The following is a 24,759-nucleotide window of genomic DNA, read 5'->3' as shown; positions in this document are numbered from 1 at the left end:
CGTGGATAATACGCATACGTAGTACGTACTGCAATAATCGTGCGCATATTGCGTCAAACAACAGGTAATTCTCTATAATGTGAGCCTGATGAGAGGTGGTGTTATTTCTATGTTATACCATCACTGTACCTATGCATAGAAAACCGTTATAAATCGTACAATAATCTGCAAATTACCTCCATCTATGTGCATATAAATGTATATTAATAACATTAACGAATTAAATATGATATAGTACGGTAAATATGAATAGGCACACTGTATAGTTACTACTTATTATTCATATTAATACAGTTACACAAACATTATGAACCATAAAAGTGGAATATTGTATATTATACCTACATAAGAATATGTGAGATAAAAGTATAAAACTATAAGTCTATAACACCTATTCGCTGAATTATTTCTTAATCCCAAGATATTTCTAGATTAATACTGCTTAGCCACCAAACAAACCAAATGTGCTTACATACACATCCAGTTCTTCAACGATCGTTTCTGTTTTCTTAGTTCGCTATTTACCACAACTTATATTATTATAGTTACCAAATACTTGTCTATAAACTCTCTGTCGAACATGTCTGCGAATAGCTAACTTATATGAGACTCAGGTCAATTGTCTTACACCGACCACTTCCAAATAAATTCTGGTCCAAGACTAATATTGTAGTATCTTACCGACACAAAATCAAAGTTCTATTTTGCGGACAATTTTTAATGATTTTTAGGTATATTTCTACTTTACGGGACATCTTCATAATTTTTTTCGTCAAAAATATGACAAGGTCCCCAAAAAAAGGGGTGTCCCGTAAAGTAGAAATGTTCCAATTTTTATGTACGCAATAGAGCTGCTGCTAGATGCTCATAACCTTACAAGACTATTACATAGTTAATTTTTAAAAACAATAGAAACTAATAGATTTTTTAAATTATAATAGATTTTAAAATCCTTGCGAAATACCTTTGTCTTTCATTGATATTCAATTAGTTTGCAGTGGTTTTCGGTACCTTTATCTGGTTTTAAACGTCTTTAATCGCGACCAAACAATGATTTTAGTCATTTTACTGATTACTTCCTTTTTCCTACAACGATTATTCTATTATTTGCGGTTGCATTAGTAAATATAGATTGTATTAGTTTTACGTATTTTAACGTATTTTTATGTGGATAAATAAATTAACCGAGACACTGTGTCCCGAACGGCGAACACATATATTATGATTATGAAACTCGAAAAATAAAATAATTTGAGACGAGCGGCGTATATACACCTGAAAACAAATTATATATCTTCTGTGCATAATGATAAACAAATAAATAAATCTTTTACACTGGCGGAAAAATTGCAGTAATCCAACAAAATATTGTTTTAAATTCTTCTTTAAATTCAACAAGGAAACTACGGTAATGATTTCACAATTTAATCATCTTTCATAGCTACATCAGGTATCATATTGTCTTCACCAAACAGCAAAACGGTTGTTGAAGCGAGTAATACGTTTCACTGCATATATCATTATTTATTAATTTATTAATTTATATCACATCATTTACATCACTGAGATTCTTAAAAAGTAAATATTATATTTTTATTTCTAGTAGATTGCTACCTGTGATCAACGTCCACCAAAAACAATATACATATCTCGTAATGTAACATGATGTAATATATCTCGTAATTTTCATGGTCTTTTTTTAGTCATTTATGTTTCTACTCATAATATAATATATCATGTATCAAACAATCTATTAATTTACTTTTATTATTCACAAATAATTGTATTGCAAATTTTAACTTATACATGTGATACTATTTATATAGGTATCAACTAATATATATTATGTATAAAACAAGCAATCATATCTACAGTCAGGGTTGGACAGTATCAAAAATACAATTGTATCTTGTATGTAGTATCGTGATACATAATTATAAAGTATCATGTATAATGTATCGATACATTTTTTAGAACTATCTTATATCATTTTTTGTCAAAAGATACAAGATACTATTATTGTAAATACTTTTACTTAATTGTACCAAAAAATTTGAATTCGATTTGCAGAACCATTAAAATTTAGATAAATGAAACAATAATGATAATTTTTATTTTGTTTGTATTGTATTGTAAATAATTTCGTCGTAGGTTATATTTTTACGAATAATAATTCTCCAGATATTGAGCGTTTATTTTCATTTGCTAGTTTTGTGCACTCACCCAGTAGTTCTAATCTATCAAATAAAATATTTGAGAAATTAATTTTTCGTAAAAGAAATCAAGATTTTATTTATAAAAATAATATATAATTTAAAAACTGACCTTAAGACTATAACCAATTAAATTTATAAATTAATTTTTGACTATAAGTCCATAACCAATTAAACACATGTATAATTATATATAAGTACCATAATACATATGGTGATTTATTTGTAATAATTTTATAATGTGTATTGATTTATTGTATTATTTCATATTTATAACTTTATTGTACCTATATGCTATATGTTATAATGCTAAACTAATACAGAATATTATTGAGTATAGACAGTATAGTGTATTGTGTATACTGTATAGACCTTTTACTTTTATAGTTAATAAAATTCAATTGGAAATATAAAAGTATCATGTATCAAAGCATAAAGATACATGTATAATGTATTTTGTACCTTGTATCTTTTCTACATTCACAATGTATCTTCTATCTTGTAACTAGATACACTAAATGTCCGTATCATGATACTTTTTTTTTAGTATCTATCCCAACCCTGTCTACAGTTATTTTTTTTTATCTATTATTCGTATTTAAAAGTACAAGAAATCTGTATAATTAATCTTTTAATTACGTAAAATTCTAAATTTTACAATATGATACATTTAAAATGTTTAAAAATGTGATGTAATAAAGGCATGTTTTATTTGTATAAAAAATTACATCGAACTGTTAGAGGTATACACTTGTAAAAACCAACAAGACAAATTATTATGTATTTTATTTTAATTCTTTTAAAATATTAGATAGTCTATCTATCTATACTTATCTAAAGATAAGTATTATGGTAACTGAAATAATTGACCATATTATATCTATTTGAATCTTCAAATAATATGTATAAATGTAGTCAATACAAATAATAAAATAGTTGTAAAATGTTAACACTCTTGCATTACTAACTTTTTAACTCTAAAAGTCTACACATAAAATAATTATAATGGTATTTACAGTTTACGTTTAAAATAACTGAACAGCTCATACAGGTCATACGTATACCTCAACAGATTTTATAATTAATGTGAAATATAGAATAGTATGGAAATTGGACACATTTTCTGGAAAACAAACGGGAAAAAATTCCCAATCTTCCAGACACCATATTAGTATCTATAGATATAATATATTATATGTTTAAATATAATACAAAGAACTCATTCATAACTTAAATTCATTCAAATCCTTTTTCCCCGACTGCGATATCAAAGCAAATAACAATAATTTAGAATAATAAATTATGACCAGACGAAATAACAACATTGAAAAAAATATAGTTTTATGGAATGGAATGGAGAATTAACATCGTTCTTCAATCAGTGATAATCGTAAAACACAAGTATTGTTATAATAAATTTCTCGGTTGAATGGATTATTTAAAATGTCAAATGCACAAATACTGAAATACCAGAAATGGGGCAATAAATTGATATATTTACAAACAATAATATGGTAATGGTATAAACGGTATAAATAATTATAACTTAAACAAACACTAATCAAGTTTATACTTCTAGTGTATTTAAATGAACCACGCTCAGCTATTACTTTTACGAGATTGGCAATAAATTAATAACGTTTATTTTTTTATTTTATTTATTTATTGCGACTTGAGTAAAATTAAAACCAATAATACTAATCGAAAGTAGATATTGTGTCTTAGTTCTAACTTAATAATAAAATATTATAATCATTAAAATTTTAAAATAATTATTGTTACCTACTCCTTTAATTTTATTGAAATTTTATAATTTATTTAATGTTACATATATTATTTTAATATTATATTTTATTTTATTTAAAATTCAACTATATACATGTATATATAATTTATATAAATATTATAGGGTAGGTAATACATACTGTACGAAGTAACCTAACCAACGTTAGAAAAATACATGTGCATTACTACATTGTACAATAAAATATTATACTAACGAAAAATAAATAGATAGGTATTAGTGTATTGTGTTCATTGAAATCTACTTTTGATCCGATAAGAACTGTAGATATTGAGTGTTTACTTATCAATTATACAACAAAGATATTTTTATACACATGACTTGACTCGCATTTACTCAATAACTTAACATAACGCGATGTGCATGTATAATACTAGTGTGCTGAAAAATAGATCAAATAGATTCAAGAATTTAAATAAAAATATCTATACATATATATTATATTATATTATATATTAACTTCTACACTTGTTACAAACACAATAAATAACTAACTTGAAGTTCCATTAATTTCCTTAGGATAAGTCTTCGAAAAACGGAAAAACAGACACGTTTCAGATTTTCCTTTTAACATTTCATCTTGAAGCATGTTCCATAATCCTTTTTAATATAACTTATATATTTTGAGTTAAGTTATCTTTCATTTGATCTAGTATTTTAATGCCAATAGAAGATTACTTATAAAACACAGAAATGTAATAACAAAGTAAAAATAATTAATTCTTTCGGAAATTAAAAACATATTAGGATTGATCGTTTTAAAACTTATTCTATTACACACCTATTTTAATCAATTTCATCGACCAATCTAATTCTTATAAATAATTATTATTAATCTACAAACATCACTTTAAGTCGGTAATTTATCATTTTTAAAAAAATATTATAACAAATAATAATTAAATATATTTAATTAAACTAATTTTCTTATTTTGTTGCTATTTAAAAACGAATAACCGTAAATACTTAAAATTATTACCAAATATCTAAATTATAATTTTGTAATTTTCTATAAAAAAAAAGTATAATTTATTACTTAAATTATAAATATTTTGACTCTTTATAGAGTTTATAGGTATTTGATGTTGTTTTTTCCTAGAATTATTAAAGAAAAAATCTACATTAGGTCGAAAAACCTTAAAAAATTAATACAAGGTGATGTAAATAGTTCATACTAAGACCAAAAAATTTTAAAAATATATAAGCATAAACTATTTCAAAAACAACTTAAATTAAATTTGGACAAAATTAGATACGTAAACAAAGAATAACAATTTGAGTTATGTTGTACCTAATTCAAAAAATTTTTCGTGAGAATTTAGAACTTATACGTATTTTATCATATTTAATATAAACAATGACATTTTTAAAATATTTAAAGTTATTCAATCTACCATATTATAATATTAATAGTAAAATTAAAATGGATTACTATAATATAGAAATATAAATATATCATAAAATACACTTAATAATATAGGCTGACAGATCGCTTTGCTCAGAAAATAGTAAAATTGCACACATAAAAATATTAAGTTATTTATCCCATGTCCATTAATTTTATTAAAAATAAACTATAAGAATCTATTAGAGATAAAACCTTTTATTTGGTTATAATTATATAATATCACAACACTGTTATATATAAGCATATTCCTAAAATTCAACCTTTAAACATAATTGTGCATCCGTTTTTTTCTATGTAACAGTTGAAACAGAATTTGTTACATAGTATGCATATCTTGACTATTCGTAAAAAATTCTACAGTAATCTTGGAATAGTAAAAATACTTTAAGGGCTGCAAGTGACTATTGTAAATGCATTTAAAAATGCACGTATAACATACACTTTTATCAAAAATGTATTGAATACAAATCATTCCCAAAGCCAATAAAAGTTAGAAAACTTCCATTACTTTTATTGAAAACCATGAACAATAGATCATACGAATTTATTTTAAAAAATAAACGATGGCTCACCTCTGAAAAAACATTCACTAAAGTAAATTAACGAATGACCGGTGTGCATTACTCCCCCTGCAGTTTGCAAAATATATTTGACTTTTAAATTGATATTTAACATTGATAAGAATTTATTTTTACCATTTAACTAGTGATTCCATAAAACGTTAGATCATAAATATTTTAAATGAATTTCACTTAAACCATTTTGATAATAGCATAAATAATTATTAATGACGATTCAGAAAAAAAACTAATCATTCAACATTTACATGAGATATTTCGTAATCTTATTATTCGCCAGTCTACTGCAGTATAAACCCTCAAACCAACTTTAAAATTTAAATAGCAAGTTAAAAACTCTTAATGAAAATATGATAATTTAACCAGTGGTGTAGCTAAGATTTTCTTAAGGGGGGGGGTGTAAATTATAAACATTAAATATTATATAGGTATAATACGTATGAACTATAACTTTTATTTAAATTAATTAATATGTATGCTTTATATCAGTATAGTATGGTCAATAGATAATAATAATTATAAAATAAAATTTTAACTTTGTATAACTTGTATAACTTCTAGTGTTACTTCGACTTCACGATGAATATTTAAAGATGCTAATCCATTAGGCATTAAGTCTTAACAGACCAATAGAAATATAATATATATGTAATAATAATGTAATATATGGGCTGTGTTCGAGTTGATTTCCGGGTACCTGTTTACCTGTACCGACACCGTTGAGTTGATTCCCGGGTTATTAGAGGGTACGTACGAGTTGATCCCTATTGTTGTATATCAATAATCAATAGAATGCACGAGTAAAGAGTTTACGACCGTATAAAGAGTTCAACCGTTACTACAACTCACTCTTATATCCACCAAGACCACGTGCGAATTTAAAAAAAAAAAAAAAAAATCATTGCACGTCGCACGCGACGTATAAATGACCTGTTAGAAGTACAATCAGAAACGTATATTAATGCAGGAATAATGGAACTAAGAAATCTAAAACACAACAAGAAAAACAAATTTTTTTAAGAGAAGAGATGTCACGGTTTACTGGTAATATCATTACCAGATACCAATTTATAAAAACAATGTGTTACAATATTTTACCAAATTACTAAATTTTTTTTATATTTTTTTACCTAGTTACTACTAAATGTTTTTAATAATAATTTTTTACCTAATTACTACTAAATGTTTTTAATAATAATGAATATAATATAATTCAATAAATAAATAATTAATAAATAAAAATTGAATGATTTTCAAAATATGAAAAAACAACATTTTTGAGAAACTTGTCAGCCAACTTCCTCGTGGTGTTTCTTGGGTTATGCTAATAGGCTGAATATTTTACTAAATATTGTTTTACTTAATAACTAATACATGAGAAAGGTCTCGGGAATCAACTCACCTATTGCGAATATATGATACGGCTCAAGGGGAGTGTCATAACCCCCAAACAACCCCCTTGTATACTATATACGCTACAGCTACTGAATTTAACAGTACTTTAACAAATATTTATATCACTTTAAGTCTTATACATTAACTATCTCAAATTAATATGTAACCTAAAACAAATATGTTAATATTGTTTATGTTCAGTTTAGACAAACTCAATACTACTTTAATGTCTATAAATGATGAAAACTCTCAACTACACCTCGCTAAATAATTAGATTTTGATAAGTAATATTTTTTATTTTATAGATGAAGATTAATCAAATTACATTGAAATCCAGTTTTACATATTCTAAATTTTCAGAATTTTGAATGAAGTCTAAATAATCAAAAATGTTTAAGTACTTTTCTGGTATGACCTATTCAAAATTAATTTAAAAATTTCAATTTGACCCAAAAACAACTTTCATCTTTGATAAGAATTTTTTTTTAAATACCCAACCATTCTATAAAGCATGACCGTTATTCTTGTAAAGTCGTTTTGAATCACTGAAATTGTTTGATTTTACTTTTTCACACAATTTGTAGAATTGCCACCACACAACGTAGGTACAGTCGACTCTCGATAATTTGAAGTAAATACTCGTTCTCTTGAAAATCTAGCAATAATTCGAATAGGTAATAAAAATAATTAATTTAAGTGCACTTAGTAGGTAATACAAAATTTTAGGAAAACTGACTACCAACACATGATAATTTAAAGTTTATTCACCAAATGTATTTATTATAATCTTTCGTTAATAATTCACTATACTATTATGCATAAATTTAGCTAATAGCTTATTATTTTTAATAATAATCACTGATTTCTTCAAAAAATAATAATCTATTATTATAATAATTTTATATTTATATTTTAAAAATGATAAATATCTTTAATGTCACCTTATTTGCTAAAATAGGTAAGTAATTAATAATTATAATAAAAAAAACAAAAATTATCATAACTTAGTAATTCGAATTTTTTTTTTGTTATGTTGATGTTTTGGACTTTCAGTAATTCGAAATTTTTCAGAAGTCAACCCTGATAATGATTTAAATTTACACACAAAAAAACAGCCAACGAAAAATTTCACTGACAAAATCATAAGACAATAAAGTAAGTAAAATGAGACCTAAAATTATCCACCAATTATATTTGACTGAAAAGTTGTCATAAAACGGAAAATGAACACGACTCTTTCACATTTGGCAAAATATCAATAAAATTCACGAAATTATCTTTTTTTCATGAATTTTTACTGCACCATCGTGTAATTTTTTCACACTGTGTATATTTATTCACTTCGCAAAATAAAACATTTATCACACAATTATTATTATTATTTTTATGCTTTAATGCGTTTGGGGGGATTAAGGTAGCGGTTGCATCCCTTACTTTTAAAATAGTTACAATGTTCTACACTCAAATGAAATAATGCACGATTATTAATATGATTAAAATTAAATTATATTTTAATTTTTATATTTATATTAATCATAGTTCAAAAAAATAATGTAACACGTTGTACGCTACTACACATTCTATTTTAGATAAACGAGGCAATAAATAAAAATAATTAACCTTGCCTAAAACGATTCTATGTATATCAGAAGGTTATTAATAATTCTTAAGTTGTTCGTGTAAAAATGAATGTCAATCCAAACGAAACGATCTACTAATTTTAAAGATATAACATGAAATGTTACAGTCGATGTTAGAACTCATTCTAGGTACTGATTTAAATTCCTAAAATGAATACAAATTAAAACAAATTACTGTATACTTCTATAACTTAACATTTTTAAATAAAAACAACTTGAATTTATATAGTTAAAAATCTTGTATGGCATTATAAATATGACAAATACAATACAACTACCAAGGTATCAAGGTACCTACTATATAACATTAATAGTCGTATATCTATACATTAAATAAATAATAATATTTATGTGCAAAAAATGTTTTTTTTTCATATAGTAAATAAGTACTTAAGAAAAAATTACAGAGATAATTTTATGAAAAAGTTACCATTATTTCGTGAAATATTTTCGATATTAAAATTTAAAAGTTATATCGATAATATGCAGTGTGGAAAAATAATTTCTATTTTATAAAATGTACATCACGTGAAAAGATTAATTTCACGAAGTGACTACAACATACGTACATCGTACATAATAACTATTTAATAAGAGTAATATTACAGTAGGTACCTTAACCTACTTCATAAATGACACAAATCAAATTAAATGTAATGAATTTTACTATACATTGCAATATTGATGATTCCTTTAAAAGTTAAACAAATTTAAATTTCATAAATTGTTCTACATAAAATAAAAATATATAAATTTATGACCAATATATATTATATTCTTTTGGATCGAATTTATTTTAAAAAGTTAATTGACATTGATGCCACTTAAATATTCATAAATTTATGTTCATGACACTTTAAGCAGCGAATCGTCCATTTTGAGATAAAGCGCTAGTAAATAAACCAATAGCCAATACATTTGATTCCATAGTTTTACAGAATATTTCACATTCGAATAACTTTTGATAACATCAACTTTGAAAATTACTCACGAAAATATTTACCGAAATATTTAACGGTGAAACACGTTAATACTTGTTTCTTTCTGTTCTCACAGTTTAAATATATTTTGACTTTGCTTTTAACGCCAACGGATTCCTTGTTTCTCCTGACAGTGGTATGACAAGTACATAGCTTCTATCTACCTTTTTCTCTAATATTCATTCTTAGTGTTATCTGCGATCTGCCTCAACTTTAGTGTCACAGATTCAAGCAAACTCAAGTTTTTTAATAGAAAATAATGCTGTAAACTTTGAGAATTTGAATTAATAATTATTTTTCAATCTTCATTCTTCAAAAATATCCTTGTACCACACTACCACTCCAATCTGGTAAAACATCCCATGAACATGGCAGTGTCGCAGTGATCTGATGATTTAAAAAAATATGTGATCTCTAATTTTATAATGATTTTGTCATTTTGATCTCATCTGGATAAAAAAGTCCTATGCTCTTTCCTCAATTCTTAAAAAGCCTCACGGCCAAAATTCTACTCCTTCCTTAAGCTTCATATGCACAGTCAAACTATAGCCTACAAATAAATTAAAAAGCTATAATTTAGTTAAAAATATTAATTATAAATGTCTATCATCCTATTCAAATGATACTATTGATACTAACCTTAGTTTCCGAATTTTTACAAATAATGGTACTCATCCTTGCATATCATCTACTCTAATATTCCTTCTCCTTTTGTAACTCCTGTAATTCCCAATCATTTTATTCATAAATCTTTTTAAATTCTTGATTCCTACATTATCATTTTTTCTTTAATTACATTTTTTTACTAAAGGCACCATAACCTTTAATGAATAAACAATTTTCATTATTTTTTGTAATTTGTATATATTTATTACTTTATTGGCAGATGAGGCGCTACACAGGGGCCAGAGTGGCCAAATCCCCCCAAACATTTTATTTTGCCTCTCAATTGCCCCCCTATAATTTAATGTTAAAAATATGTAAGTAAATAAAGAAATTGTAAACCATTATTAATACATAAAATATTATTAACTACATTAAAGAGTGTTTAGACTTAGGTAAATTGTTTAAATTTGACTGTTATATTCAAATTAAATATGCTTTTTTGCAAATTTAGAAATAAATATACTCAACAGAGTTAATATTAAGGCATACTTTTTAAAAATCTCATGCATTAAAAAATAAAAAATAATTTATTATTAGGTTATATCCAAAAATTAAATTTTAGTTGATTTGTAATAACACTAGTAACTTTCCTGACAGTGGTATGACAAGTACATAGCTTCTATCTACCTTTTTCTCTAATATTCATTCTTAGTGTTATCTGCGATCTGCCTCAACTTTAGTGTCACAGATTCAAGCAAACTCAAGTTTTTTAATAGAAAATAATGCTGTAAACTTTGAGAATTTGAATTAATAATTATTTTTCAATCTTCATTCTTCAAAAATATCCTTGTACCCACACTACCCACTCCAATCTGTAAAACATCCCATGAACATGGCAGTGTCGCAGTGATCTGATGATTTAAAAAAATATGTGATCTCTAATTTTATAATGATTTTGTCATTTTGATCTCATCTGGATAAAAAGTCCTATGCTCTTTCCTCAATTCTTAAAAAGCCTCACGGCCAAAATTCTACTCCTTCCTTAAGCTTCATATGCACAGTCAAACTATAGCCTACAAATAAATTAAAAAGCTATAATTTAGTTAAAAATATTAATTATAAATGTCTATCATCCTATTCAAATGATACTATTGATACTAACCTTAGTTTCCGAATTTTTACAAATAATGGTACTCATCCTTGCATATCATCTACTCTAATATTCCTTCTCCTTTTGTAACTCCTGTAATTCCCAATCATTTTATTCATAAATCTTTTTAAATTCTTGATTCCTACATTATCATTTTTTCTTTAATTACATTTTTTTACTAAAGGCACCATAACCTTTAATGAATAAACAATTTTCATTATTTTTTGTAATTTGTATATATTTATTACTTTATTGGCAGATGAGGCGCTACACAGGGGCCAGAGTGGCCAAATCCCCCCAAACATTTTATTTTGCCTCTCAATTGCCCCCCTATAATTTAATGTTAAAAATATGTAAGTAAATAAAGAAATTGTAAACCATTATTAATACATAAAATATTATTAACTACATTAAAGAGTGTTTAGACTTAGGTAAATTGTTTAAATTTGACTGTTATATTCAAATTAAATATGCTTTTTTGCAAATTTAGAAATAAATATACTCAACAGAGTTAATATTAAAGGCATACTTTTTAAAATCTCATGCATTAAAAAATAAAAAATAATTTATTATTAGGTTATATCCAAAAATTAAATTTTAGTTGATTTGTAATAACACTAGTAACTTTCCACGCTTTTATGTTTTCCTAAATTATTAAACTAAATGTTAGTATTCAATTTAAGTGTTTAACTATTAGAACACTATTTCCATAACATTTTTTGAGTACTTACCTAACTATATGATCACAACAAAGAATATTATTAGCCCCTTCTTATTTTGATAGGTTTGTCTTACTACAGCAGGTAGTAAAAATAACATATTACCAGTATTTATTTACTCTTAAGTTTTTAATATAAAAATGTATTTTAAATTTTTAATTGCCTTGACTTGCTAAAAATTACATGCTGAATTCCAGATAATATTTAACATGTGTTTGTGTTAACAACAAAATAAAACACTGTTTCAGAATTGTATATTTTATTTAAGCTAGATTAATTAATACAATTGGTATGTAGAATAATTTTTTTATTTCATTATTATGATAAAAAATAATAATGCATAAATGCATTGTTAATCAATAGAATAAAGTATTAACACAATGAGGAATAACATTCAGTATAACGTTCAGTAAAGATTATAAATACCTATACTATATTTTCTCAAAGATTATTACCCGATATCATAATGAATAACAGATAAATAGAAAAAAAACAAAAATATTTAAATTAAAAATTATAATTGATGATGGTTATGAATTTATGATACTTGACATTATTAATATTAATATATTTTAATTTAATTTAATTTCTAATTAAATTTTTCTAAGATCAATACAAAATAAAGTAAAATATGATAATAATAAGCTACCCACTCATATAACATAATAATTAAGTACAAAACAATTTGTTGTAAATAAATTAATTCTTACTTGTATAAATTATATAAATAAAATTGTTGAAAAAAAATGTAAAAAATCAAATAGTGCAATTATTAATAAATAATAATGTAAAGAATAAAGATCAAATAACAACATACAATAACAATAACTTAGGCTGGGGTATTGATAGGTTAAATATTAAAATAATTAATCCAGTTATTTATTTATCTAGCTAACTGGGACTTATAAATAATATTATTTTGATATACAAGTTAATTTATATAAGTATATAACAATTTAAAGTAAATATACATTAGTTTTTTTTTCTTTTTTATTAAAATATAATCATAGCAATCTCTTTTTTGCCTGATCAAAATTATATTTATATTTAAAATAACGTTTTAGAAAAATTTTAACTTATGTTTGTAAATTGTTTTAGTTTAAGCTAATCATCTTCTAACTATTTAATGCTAAAACATCAACTATTATATAATTTATCAAAATAATTAGGAAATAATTAACCTAGTACCCCAGCCTTAAGAAACTGTTTAAAAAATATATAATATTAAAGAACACAAATTTTTTTACTTTACAAATAATTGTTTATGTTACATAAGAACTATACGTTTGTATAAGCAAGCATTTAATACATCTATGCAATTTTAATAAGAATTAACTTACCCTTTTTTATCATCATCATCCATATTGTTAAAACAATTTAAATAGGAAGGATATAACTAAAGAAAACTTTGTCCTGTAAATTAAAAAGCAAAAATAATATAACTATTTTTTTATAATTTGTTTCAATATTAAGTTCCTAAATTTATTTATACATTATTTTAAAAATTAATCATTCTTCTTCCGCTAATCTGAGTTAAGTGATTCAACATAGTGCATAACTGTTTTTTACATAATTAGGAAGTAAACCTTACTACCTCATTTGACCTTAAGTGTGGTGTGCATGGCATTGAAACCAGTGAATGTGTAAACACTGACAATTAATTGACTTGATTATTCGTTTGAAAATCTAACTAAACTTAAACTTAAAGACAAAACGTTACACTTAATAACAAAATAAGTATTGTGTTTTTGACTTACTTTAATAATAAGAATGAAAAATTAGATTTATTGCTTAGACAATAATATACTAATAATTGTAGATACATGGTTAGTCATGGTTGAATGACTAATTAGTAATTACTGACGTTGAACGAAAAAAATAATTATGATTATTTATTCAGTAGAAAAAAATTATTAGCAGTACGTTACTCATTTCATGTTGACCATTAAAGCCTAAAGCCCTAAAATGCTAAATCTAAAATGATAGTTGTCATTTCTCCTCACTCCGCGACACCACGGGGCACGGACCGAGGATATACAGTCCAAACGTGTCCCGTCCACGGCTAATGACTAATAAGATATCAAAATTTGATATACGTATTGATTAAAGATAAATAAATAAAGTTTAATATGGAAGGGATATCACTTCATAGATAATATCTTTATCATCTATATATCACTTACAAACACAATGATTATTTTTAGCGGGAAAATCGTTATCAATTATTTTATTAGTAAGAATTAAGTATTTATTTAATTATTTTTATTAAATACAATTTAAAGTATCGTTTTTGTTTAAGTGTTTAATATTTTTATACTTATGTCAAGACTAAAGACTTGATTAGGAATAGATTTAGAGTAACGATATTTTTACCATTTTGTTTTAAGCGTGTCAATTGTTATCTATTGAACGAACTCGTACGATGTACTCAAATACTCTCAACGATGAACTCGAACCTCGTCAGGCACCCAAGCCCACACACTTTCAAGTAAATCCTTTTTCACAATAATAACTATTCCAATTCTCTGCTAATACTTATAATTGGTTTTTTGTTAAAAAAAAATATATTTTATCATCAAAATGCTTATAAAATGTTGATATAATGTTTTTTAGGAATTGTCAGCCAAACCTGAAGTCCCAGAATTATCAGTCGTATTTGATTCGTCAGAAAATAATTCAAAGTCATTAAATAAACACCCACCATATATTAACAATCAAAATACTCATGAAACGTATAGTGAATGGAAAAATCGTCAAAATCGCTCACCTCCAGTACATAAAGACACTCGTTACTATGAACCACGCAACAAGCAATATTATGGATCTTCATCATACAGTGATTGTGATCAAAATCCTTATGGTCACTTTTCAGATAAAATGTCCTACAAGTCTGGTAGCGAATGTCACAAGTGCGCCTGCCAAAACACACCAACTGTCAAAGATATTTACAGCATGATGCAATTACAAAATGAACAAATGAAATTTCTTTTAGAAACCATTCAGAAATTGTTAGTCACTGTATTATCTAATCAGCAAACTCAACATAAATGTTGTTGCTCAGAAAATGCTCATTGTAAAAAAGATAATGATTCTAAAAACACAGAAGTGTTTAAAAATGATTTAACTCAAGAAAAATGTCTTTCGCAATATTCTCACAATAACCATTCAGAAAAACTACAGACCAATCTAAAAAAATCTGAAACTGTACAAAACAAAACCAAACCAAAACAAAATTTAAAATATTCAGGTAAACCAGATATTACTTCTATAGAAAAAGAAAAACCAAAAACTCCAGTTAATACTAGATGTGATAATAGTAAAGATGAGAAAGATAACACAAAAGAGAAGGAAAGGACATACTCCATCATAAGGTACATGGAATATTTATTTTCATGCTGTTAAGCAAACTATTTTTAATTTAATACTTGATAGTCGAGTTCAACACTTGCCTATGGGAAAGTCCTAAACATAGTAGATTAAAAATAAATGTTGGGTAAATTATTTTCACAGCCCTAGAGCTTTACCTTGGGACATTATAAAATAGTTTATTAAGTTTATTTATTTAACCTAAAATAGGGGATCAAAATTAAAGTCTGATATAGGTTTACTTTTTTTTTCTCTTCTAAGAGCTTTTGATTTTTTTTAATTTGCACTCGAATGAAAAAGTTTGTAAGCCCTTTATCTTGACTTTGATATAGACAAATTATCAACGAATAACTTATTTGTAGTAGTTGGTTTTATATTAAAACAATAATTGAACTTAGATAAAAATTTTGCAAAATTGGGTTCATCAAACAAAATAGGCTCCTGATAAAATCCTGGTTGCACTACTATATAACTCTATTTACCTTAGTTTAAGATTTATGTATTTTTTTCTCCCCTAGTGATGAATCATTTGATTTGAATGCAAATGATGTTCAAGTAATTGAAGATCCAATATCTCCTGAACAATCGATTCATATTGATATGAAATCATCATCTGAGGATAGTGAAAATAGGTAATATTTGTAAATAATAAATAAAATAATAAATTGAAATTTTTTTTTTCGAATATATAGTGAATGTGAAGAAAATGACAAAAAAATTGAAGTTGGATGGACAATGTATAAAAATATTATTGTAAGTTGCAAACATTTCTAAATTTTTCTTAAATTAATAATTATTATAATTTTATAGTTATTTATTTTTTTAATTAAAGGGGCAAGTAAATAACTTACTTGAAGATAATAAGAGTGAACAAAAATGTAATGTAGCTGAACAAATAGAATGTGTTAAACCTACAGCGACAATTACACCAAAGTAAATTATATATTACTCTTTAGACTTTAAAGGCTTCATTTGATTTGACTGAAGACATTACATTTATAAGGCTTTAGGTAATTTTAATAATTTTATTTTTGTCTTTTAGGAATTTTGAACCATACAAACATTTTATGTTACCCGAAAATAGTAAAATAGATTCCAGCTTACAAATGCAAGCACTTGCCATGCAGTACTTATCACCTGAACAAGCCATAAAATGTAAGTCGTGACTCGTGGTTGCTGTGTTTTCTAATGAGATACGTTTAAATTTAATAAACACAACAACTTTAATAATTGAAATAAATAACAATTCACATTGTCTAATAGTAACAGTACAGCACATAAATTATTGACAACAATATAAGTTTACTGCATCTAATTGAAATGAAAAACTATGTTAATGGCATTGACTATTCATCCACTCCCATCTTGTTTTTATCTTTTCTTTATACTCATTTAAAACCTAAAAATAAAAAATATAATCAATTTTTTATTTTATTATTTTTGTTGAATATGGTGTATATGCATATACAAAAATATATTAAGTCATCCTTTCTAAAATTGTATATGGTATTAAAGTGTATGATATCAAATAATATATAATCATATTTATTATGTAGGTAATAATTTATCAATTAATATATTTATATGTTTATTGAATATAAATAAAAGTAAATTATATTTATTCTTATTTCAGTTGATATGAATAAACATTTTGTGCCAACAACACAACCAACCATGAAATCTCCAAATAACTATTCTATTTCAACACTACATTATATGGAAAGATATCATCTGATTGCACCTGAAAAATCATGTACTTCAGGTATCTTATATTTAATAAATATAATACATTTATTCTATTTAATTTTTTATTTAATAAAAATAAATGTTTAAAAATTAATTAGACCCAGGATTATATTTTTGTCTTTAAATAAATAAGTAATAAATAATGCAGTCTAAAGCCATTAATTAATAATATTAAAAATGTATAACCCAAAATTAATTAAACAATATTTAAAAAACTTCCCACTAGAAAATAATCAGCTATATTAACTGTAATACTATATAGTCTTTACAAAATCAATGTATAAAGAATTAAAATAATAATAATGAATTTAATTTATACCAATAATATTTAATATAATGTGATCAAAACTGTATATTATTTAATTAGATAACAATTCATTTTTTATTTTAAATGGAACACATTTTATCAGAAAAATTACAAATTTAGAAAATATTGGTAATATTACATTTTCTCTGGAGATTTAAAGTTAATTACTGGTTTATTATCATTGTCCTATGCCTTATTACATACATTAAGATACTATACCCTGTATCAAAAAAGAATAATCATTTTTCACTCATACCAACTGACCACTCCGGCAATAGCGAGACCAAACTTCCCCCACCTTGCAAGCAGACATTTCATGAAGACAATGTATGAATTTAAACAACTAATATTCCTAATTTTTAATATTATTAAATTTAATTTAGAGACTACCCAATAGTATGGGTCATTGGTGGGAGATGTGCGGAAATGGACAATAATCTATCGGTCTTTACCTAAAACTTAAGCTAAATCTTATGGAATGGCATAAGATTCTTAAAAAAAAATTTAGTTTAATAACAAAATCTATATTTTAATATTATGGAAATATTTTTTTCCCCGACTAAGTATTATCTAATTATTACTGTATCATTTTAAACAAATGTGAAATCACTACATTTTTAATTCATAAACAAACCGTATTGTACAACAACAAAAATGTAGTAACCAATGTATTTGCTGTCAATATTAGGGAACCAAAACACTGTATGGATTCAACGGGTGGGTCATGTTTGGATATGGAAAGGTAGTACAAGAGTGTGGTTTCCATGTAACTCTACTAGGCTATAACATTGACTAACTAGAATTATAAAATCAATGTAGAAACTTAAGTATTAAATAATAAAAGTTTCTAATCAATTTTTTATTTACTTTTTTTAGAAAATCCTCAACAAAAATTACCAACGGAAGGATTATTAAACAAAAACAAAAAAGCATTGCGGAAAAATAAAACCCCTTCAAAAATACTTAATATTACTGAACTTAAACAACAACCAAAGTTATCGTAAATGTGTATTATTTTTTAAAATTTATTTTATTGTTCTATAAAATTCTATAAGAACATTTATGTTTTAAATATTTTATTTTTAATTAAATTCTCAGTAATAAACATTAATACATTTAGATCTATCTCAAGTATTCATAATTTATCATTTACATTTTTTGAAATATATATGCATGATTATTGTATTATTTAACAACTTTTGAATTTGAAAATTAAATAGCTTTTATATTTTTTTTATAATTATGATAATATAATATATATATCTAAAAGAAAATGTTTTTACTTAAAAATGCCTTCCTATAACGTACTTCTTAAGTTTAGATGTTAAAACTTTCACCACATCCACAAGTTCCTTTAATGTTTGGATTATAAAACACAAATTCTGAAGACAATTTAGATTGAACAAAGTCCATTTCAGTTCCAAGTAATGTCAACTGAGCTTTTCTATCAATAAACACACGAATTCCTAGAATACATAAAAATAATTATCTATTTTACATATTATATATATTCTGTACAAGAAGAAAACATAATATTATCATAAATTAGTTCTGCATCATTACTTGACACCCTACTATAATGAAACCAATATAAATACTCATTGGATAGTGTATATAATTATATCCATTCAAATCCTATAAATGCAAAATTTCTCAAAAATAGCTTAATAATATAATAATATCTATTAAAATAATTTACCATCTTGTACAACTTCTTCATCTAATTTATGTTTTTCGCTGGCATAGTCCAATGTATAACTTAAACCATTGCATCCTCGTTGTTTAACGCCAATTTTAAGACCAATCTATAACATTTAAACAACTTATAAATAATACTTACAATAAATATATAAATTATAAAAGCGTAACTAACACAGTCTGATTTTCCGGACAGTATCTTTTTTAGTTGATCAACAGCCGATGGTGTCTGCAAAAATATATAATATATTATTGCTAGTAAAATATAATTTCCTTAAGTTAAGATAATGGAATTTTATTTAATACTGACCAAGGTAAGAGCAGCCTTAATAGGTTTTTTACTTCCAGCTACTGCTCTTATAGAGGCTGACACTATACGTCCGGCCATGTTATCCTATAGGCTGTAATATGAATTATAAATTCATTTTTAAATTGTTATTTATTGACGCGGTGGCCGCAATTTGCAACTTGCACAATATATTTCTGCGAAAGTACAAAAATAACATTTAAAAATAATTTCCTCAGTTATAACACGAATTACGAATTCACAATATAATGCAATGAAAATGAATGATGATAAATAATATTGTGTTATCTCTTATCATATCTTTATGGGACATATTTTTTTATCAGTTATTTAACAGTTATGTCAAAAGTTAGACGTTAAAAATTGTACAACAATATTTCACCTGTGAACGATAGAATGTATAGAAATTAATTCACAATCGACTATCCTTAGGACGTAACAAACTATACAATAACTAATTCATTCCATCATTCGCATAGCAAAAATCTAAAAATCAGTTGCTACTCATTACTCAGTTCTCAGCTTAACTACTATAGCAGTGCCGCACGTCCAAGTACAGCGTTAATGCGTGCCGCGTGCCCGCATGGTTACAAAAGGTTTATATTTGAGACCCATTTAACGAACTATGAAAACATATCAGTGGAAATTATTTATGATCATAGAGCTCGGATATCAAATTCCAATGCAAAGTGCACCTTTTATTGTTTGATTTTAGACAATGCTTTACAAGCACAAAACTCGTTTCGTGTAACGGGTGCTTCAAAGCTGAAAATTTTATTTTGCATTTTTTAGCATTATTGGGTCATTTTGTTGATTTTAATGCATATTTAACATTTGTTCAAATTATTCAATGTTTTATACAAATATATCTTTAATAAAGATAAATTGTTTTCTTGATATTAAAGTTGTTTTAGGTTTCCCGGTGTTTTCCATACACGATAGTACGATACATATTGCCAATCATTCGATTCAATTTTTATCTTATGTTTATTTCTAACTATGGAGCATCACCGTACTCAGACTAAAAAAAAAATAATTAGTCAGTTTTTTTTTAATAAAATAATTATACCTTTTTTACACAAATTGTAAAAAAAAATTATAGTGCATTTTTGGCTATTTTTTAGAACATATTTGTATAGTTTTAAACTTTAAAAGCATTTAAATCCAGCCATCCATCTATTTATGATAATAACATTATTAACCATTGATTACCGAATAGACCAAATCAATGATATAACCAATGGTGAATAGGTCATAATGGGATAAAATATATTTATTACTCATTTGTTTATTACCTATTTTGAATTTTATTGTACGACAAAAATTGTATTTCTATTCTCTACAGATATTTTATAAATATTCATATTATTATTTTTAATTTAATTTTCTATTATTAGTATAGATATTAGATGTGTTAAACTCATTTTTTCTAAAAATATAATACACATTTTATTAGATAATAATTATTAGAATTTTAAATTATATTGAATATTATTTATATCATTATATTATTACAGTGTAAATATATTTGTAGTATACATAGCTTAAAATTAGTTCAATAGTTCAAATATTTCAAAAAATTGAATGATGTATACGAAATTATAATTAGAAGTAATTGTGGAATGTTTAAGTTTTTAGGAATAACATTTTCTAAATTGAAATAAAATATAGATTCTATACACCTATATTTCTATTTCTAATATTTCTGTGAGTAATTAATTTTACCACAGAATAAATAAAATTGCATACCTAACCTACATTGTATTTATTCTTGTTGAAAATATTTGATTTAATACATAATAAATTATTATAACAGTTATATTAATAAAAGCCTATCATTTATAATTATTTTGAATTTATACTGACTTATACAGTTATACACTAATATACTACGTCACTACAGTAAAACAGTATGAATAAGTGTTTGCCGTTTGTAATATAAATGGACAATACTGTATAATGGCTAACAAATTAAAACTGTTGGATAATTTAAAAATATATAATAAGAACTAATAATTATACATAATATATATACTTGTATATGTTTAAATTTCAAATCAAGTGGGTATCTCCTCTGGTGTGTAGTAGCCAGTAGGGGTGGAGAGTAAGTCACTAGAATGGATGTGTTTAATTTGAATGCAATGATAGATATCATTGTATACGTAAAACCTAATGAAGATGATTTGTCAGTCTAAGTCCTAGGATATATTATATTACCTATATTTAAATTGTAATATATATATATATATTTTATACAAGTAGTTTATTTTTTAAGTAGGATTTAGATGGGTTGCGTACCTACTTCCATACGGTAAGGTTAATTAATTTTTTCCAAAAACATTGTATATAGTAGTTATCATAATACCTTATGTAATAGACTAGTATCACAGATTATACTAGTATAGGTTAGTATGTACCTAAAGGTTAAAACCTAAATCTACAATACATTCCTACTGTATACTCAGAGCCGTGTCAACTGTCAAGCAACTCAGCGTCTCGGGGCAAAATTTTTTCCCGCCTCTCCTCTTTGATTTAATTACTAATTGTTTTCTTATTATATAGTATATAAATTTCCATGGGACACCCCATATTACCATACACCAGGAAATCTAACTACAATATAATATGCAATATTTATTATAATATATAATTATTAATTTATTTTAATTAAAAATATTGATAACAAATTAATATATAAAAATACCAAAACCAAACAATATTTTATTTTATTGTGTTAATTCGTCAGTTAGTAACACAGTTGTCAGTTGACATAGGAATCATAGGATATGTTTGGATTTGAAAAAGAGAGTTTCAGTTGAATCAGTTGTCAACCACAGTCTTGTTAATCATTATCATACTTGTTTAAAAATAAACAATCATGGCTGATGGCTGACAATGACATTAATCTATATCTATATCATCTTTATCCATACTTCTATATCTATACTCTATAAGTCTATATTACTATATTACTATATAAAATCAAGTCACTTTTTTTTTTCAGGATAAACTCCGAAACTAATTTTTCAATTGTCGTGCAGTTTTTTTTAAATTAAAAAGGACATCACAGAGGAGGGCTATGGCATAAATTTAGTCCGATAAAAATGATTAATAATTAAAATAAACGTGTAAATTGTATTGTATACCTAAATATACAGATTGTGGGGACGGTGGCTCTCGGGTTCCAGCTACCTGCAACCTAATCTTTTGTTCGTCAAATTATATCGTGTTTGATATCGGTATGCAGATTTGAATTGTTCCGAGAAGTTTATCGCACATTTCACACGTACCCCAACTCCCAACAACATTTATGTTGTATATCGAATATTCATAATAATATCTTATAAGTTAGGTGGATGTCGGTTTTTGTAAAACGTTACACCCAGCACCCGCATGTGTTGTCTCCGTCTTAAGCCGCGTCAACACCAAGAAAAACTTGTCAGCAACATTTATTTTCGACATTGTCGTCGAAAAATATTTATGTTACCGCTTACGAGCGAAAATCGGAAACATTGTCGATGATAATGTCGAAAACATGTGTTTCCGACAAATATTTTTTTGGTCTGGACGCGGCTTTACAAATATAAAACATGGTAAAAACTATATTGCACGAAAAAGAACCGAGAAGGATTCAGTAATAACTAATATATCTTATGTATAACAATTTGGTGTATGACGGGTATGATGTTCTCGATGCATTCCAAAACTACTCGACCGATTAATGTTAGCATTAGGCCAGTGTTTCCCAGCTGGTGTTCCGTGGAACCACTGGAACGGATTCCGTCAGCCGGTGCCAAGGGTTCCGTGAGAAATTTGGGAAAATATAAATAAATTAATAATATTTTTGATTTGAATATGATTCTAACGTAGAATAGCTCCAAAAATTTTATTGGAGTTCTACAAAACGTTCAAGCTCCTGCAAAGGTTCCGTAAGTAAAATAAGTTGGGAAACACTGCATTAGGCAATCAAATTTAAGACTGATGCATTTTGTACAGGTAACGAAGTGCACGGTTACAGCTATATAGTAACAATATATTGGAAATAAAACATAATATACTAATTACTAATATTACTAATATTACTAAAATAGTTACTAAAATCTGGAAATCTTTACCTGCCCCCTAATATAAGTTTAAAAATATAATTATATTCAGTAATAATATCGAAATACGGAGAAAGGGGTTTTTCTTTATCGCCTGACGTCGCCATACTATTATTAATTATTATACATGATTCTGAAACAGACCTTATAATATGACTTATAAAAACCTAAATATATTTTATAAATCCATACTGTATCTTTGAAGTTCGTATTGTTTGTAATATTATTGATTATGAATATTATACTCGGGTTAATTATTGTCTTACACCGACCACTTTCAAATAAATTCTGGTCCAAGACTAATATTACAGTATCTTACCAACACAAAATCAAAGTTCTATTTTACGGACAAATTTTAATGATTTTATCATATAATATAGTTAGCGCCGAATTGGCAAGATACGGCCTACCTATTTTTAAAATTTCTAAACGTTTGATTACAACTACAAAGTGCTACAACTGCTGTACAATTTAAATAATTCGAACAAATAACAATTATATTTTCTACCAATGTTTATACATTATACTAACTTTACTATATAATCAAAAAAAATTATGACCAATTACCAGACCATATATTGATCGGCCCACTGAGTCTTATTCGGTATCTCGCCAGACCGGATTGCCCTAATGATGCCCTGTATAAACACTATAAACTATAATTACTATATAGTAGAATTGTATAATCAATGGTAATACACAGTAGTCATTACATACGAAGGTCGATAAAATAGTAAC

At 25.5% G+C, this 24,759-nt stretch overlaps 3 protein-coding genes across 4 annotated transcripts in view; 1 reads left to right on the top strand and 2 right to left on the bottom strand.

Annotated features, from left to right (window-relative positions):
- LOC113559847 (solute carrier family 26 member 10) overlaps nucleotides 1-14,538 on the bottom strand; it is a 56,283-nt gene extending 41,745 nt beyond the window's left edge. The window contains exons 1-3 of one of the 2 annotated variants that reach the window (XM_026965632.1): nucleotides 14,252-14,538; nucleotides 13,987-14,195; nucleotides 13,835-13,907 (exon numbers count right to left, since the gene is read on the bottom strand). In XM_026965632.1, coding sequence (XP_026821433.1) covers nucleotides 13,835-13,857 — 23 coding nt within the window. In that variant the 5' untranslated portion in view covers nucleotides 13,858-13,907; nucleotides 13,987-14,195; nucleotides 14,252-14,538. The remainder of the gene's footprint in view (nucleotides 1-13,834; nucleotides 13,908-13,986; nucleotides 14,196-14,251) is intronic. The other variant, XM_026965640.1, reaches the window with a different exon arrangement.
- A 193-nt stretch (nucleotides 14,539-14,731) lies between these two features.
- Nucleotides 14,732-19,019, top strand: LOC113559880 (protein PFC0760c-like). The gene is made up of 8 exons (XM_026965663.1): nucleotides 14,732-14,982; nucleotides 15,108-15,865; nucleotides 16,379-16,492; nucleotides 16,553-16,613; nucleotides 16,693-16,793; nucleotides 16,903-17,015; nucleotides 17,494-17,622; nucleotides 18,790-19,019. Exons 1-8 carry the CDS (start codon nucleotides 14,917-14,919, stop codon nucleotides 18,915-18,917), a joined length of 1,470 nt encoding a protein of 489 aa, XP_026821464.1. The 5' UTR covers nucleotides 14,732-14,916; the 3' UTR covers nucleotides 18,918-19,019.
- LOC113559899 (iron-sulfur cluster assembly 1 homolog, mitochondrial) lies at nucleotides 17,065-20,188 on the bottom strand. The gene is made up of 5 exons (XM_026965683.1): nucleotides 19,922-20,188; nucleotides 19,787-19,840; nucleotides 19,613-19,718; nucleotides 19,222-19,379; nucleotides 17,065-17,259 (listed from the first exon to the last, which is right to left on the bottom strand). The coding sequence occupies exons 1-4, from the start codon at nucleotides 19,997-19,999 to the stop codon at nucleotides 19,231-19,233; spliced, it is 387 nt and encodes a 128-aa protein (XP_026821484.1). The 5' UTR covers nucleotides 20,000-20,188; the 3' UTR covers nucleotides 17,065-17,259; nucleotides 19,222-19,230.
- Between the last annotated feature and the right edge of the window lie 4,571 nt (nucleotides 20,189-24,759).

This window comes from Rhopalosiphum maidis, chromosome 4 (assembly GCF_003676215.2).
Source record: "Rhopalosiphum maidis isolate BTI-1 chromosome 4, ASM367621v3, whole genome shotgun sequence".
Classification (NCBI taxonomy): Eukaryota; Metazoa; Arthropoda; class Insecta; order Hemiptera; family Aphididae; genus Rhopalosiphum; species Rhopalosiphum maidis.
This window is presented reverse-complemented; position numbering and strand designations above follow the sequence as displayed.

Bases quoted from the DNA above. Each gene is read 5' to 3' on its own strand.
- LOC113559880 (XM_026965663.1), top strand. From the start codon at position 14,917: ATGTACTCAAATACTCTCAACGATGAACTCGAACCTCGTCAGGCACCC. The intron at 15,866-16,378 runs GTACATGGAATA...TTTCTCCCCTAG, and splicing joins AGGACATACTCCATCATAAG to TGATGAATCATTTGATTTGA. The intron at 17,016-17,493 runs GTAAGTCGTGAC...TTCTTATTTCAG, and splicing joins ACCTGAACAAGCCATAAAAT to TTGATATGAATAAACATTTT.
- LOC113559899 (XM_026965683.1), bottom strand. From the start codon at position 19,999: ATGGCCGGACGTATAGTGTCAGCCTCTATAAGAGCAGTAGCTGGAAGT. The intron at 19,841-19,921 runs GTCAGTATTAAA...ATATTTTTGCAG, and splicing joins TTAAGGCTGCTCTTACCTTG to ACACCATCGGCTGTTGATCA. The intron at 19,719-19,786 runs GTTAGTTACGCT...TAAATGTTATAG, and splicing joins TGTCCGGAAAATCAGACTGT to ATTGGTCTTAAAATTGGCGT.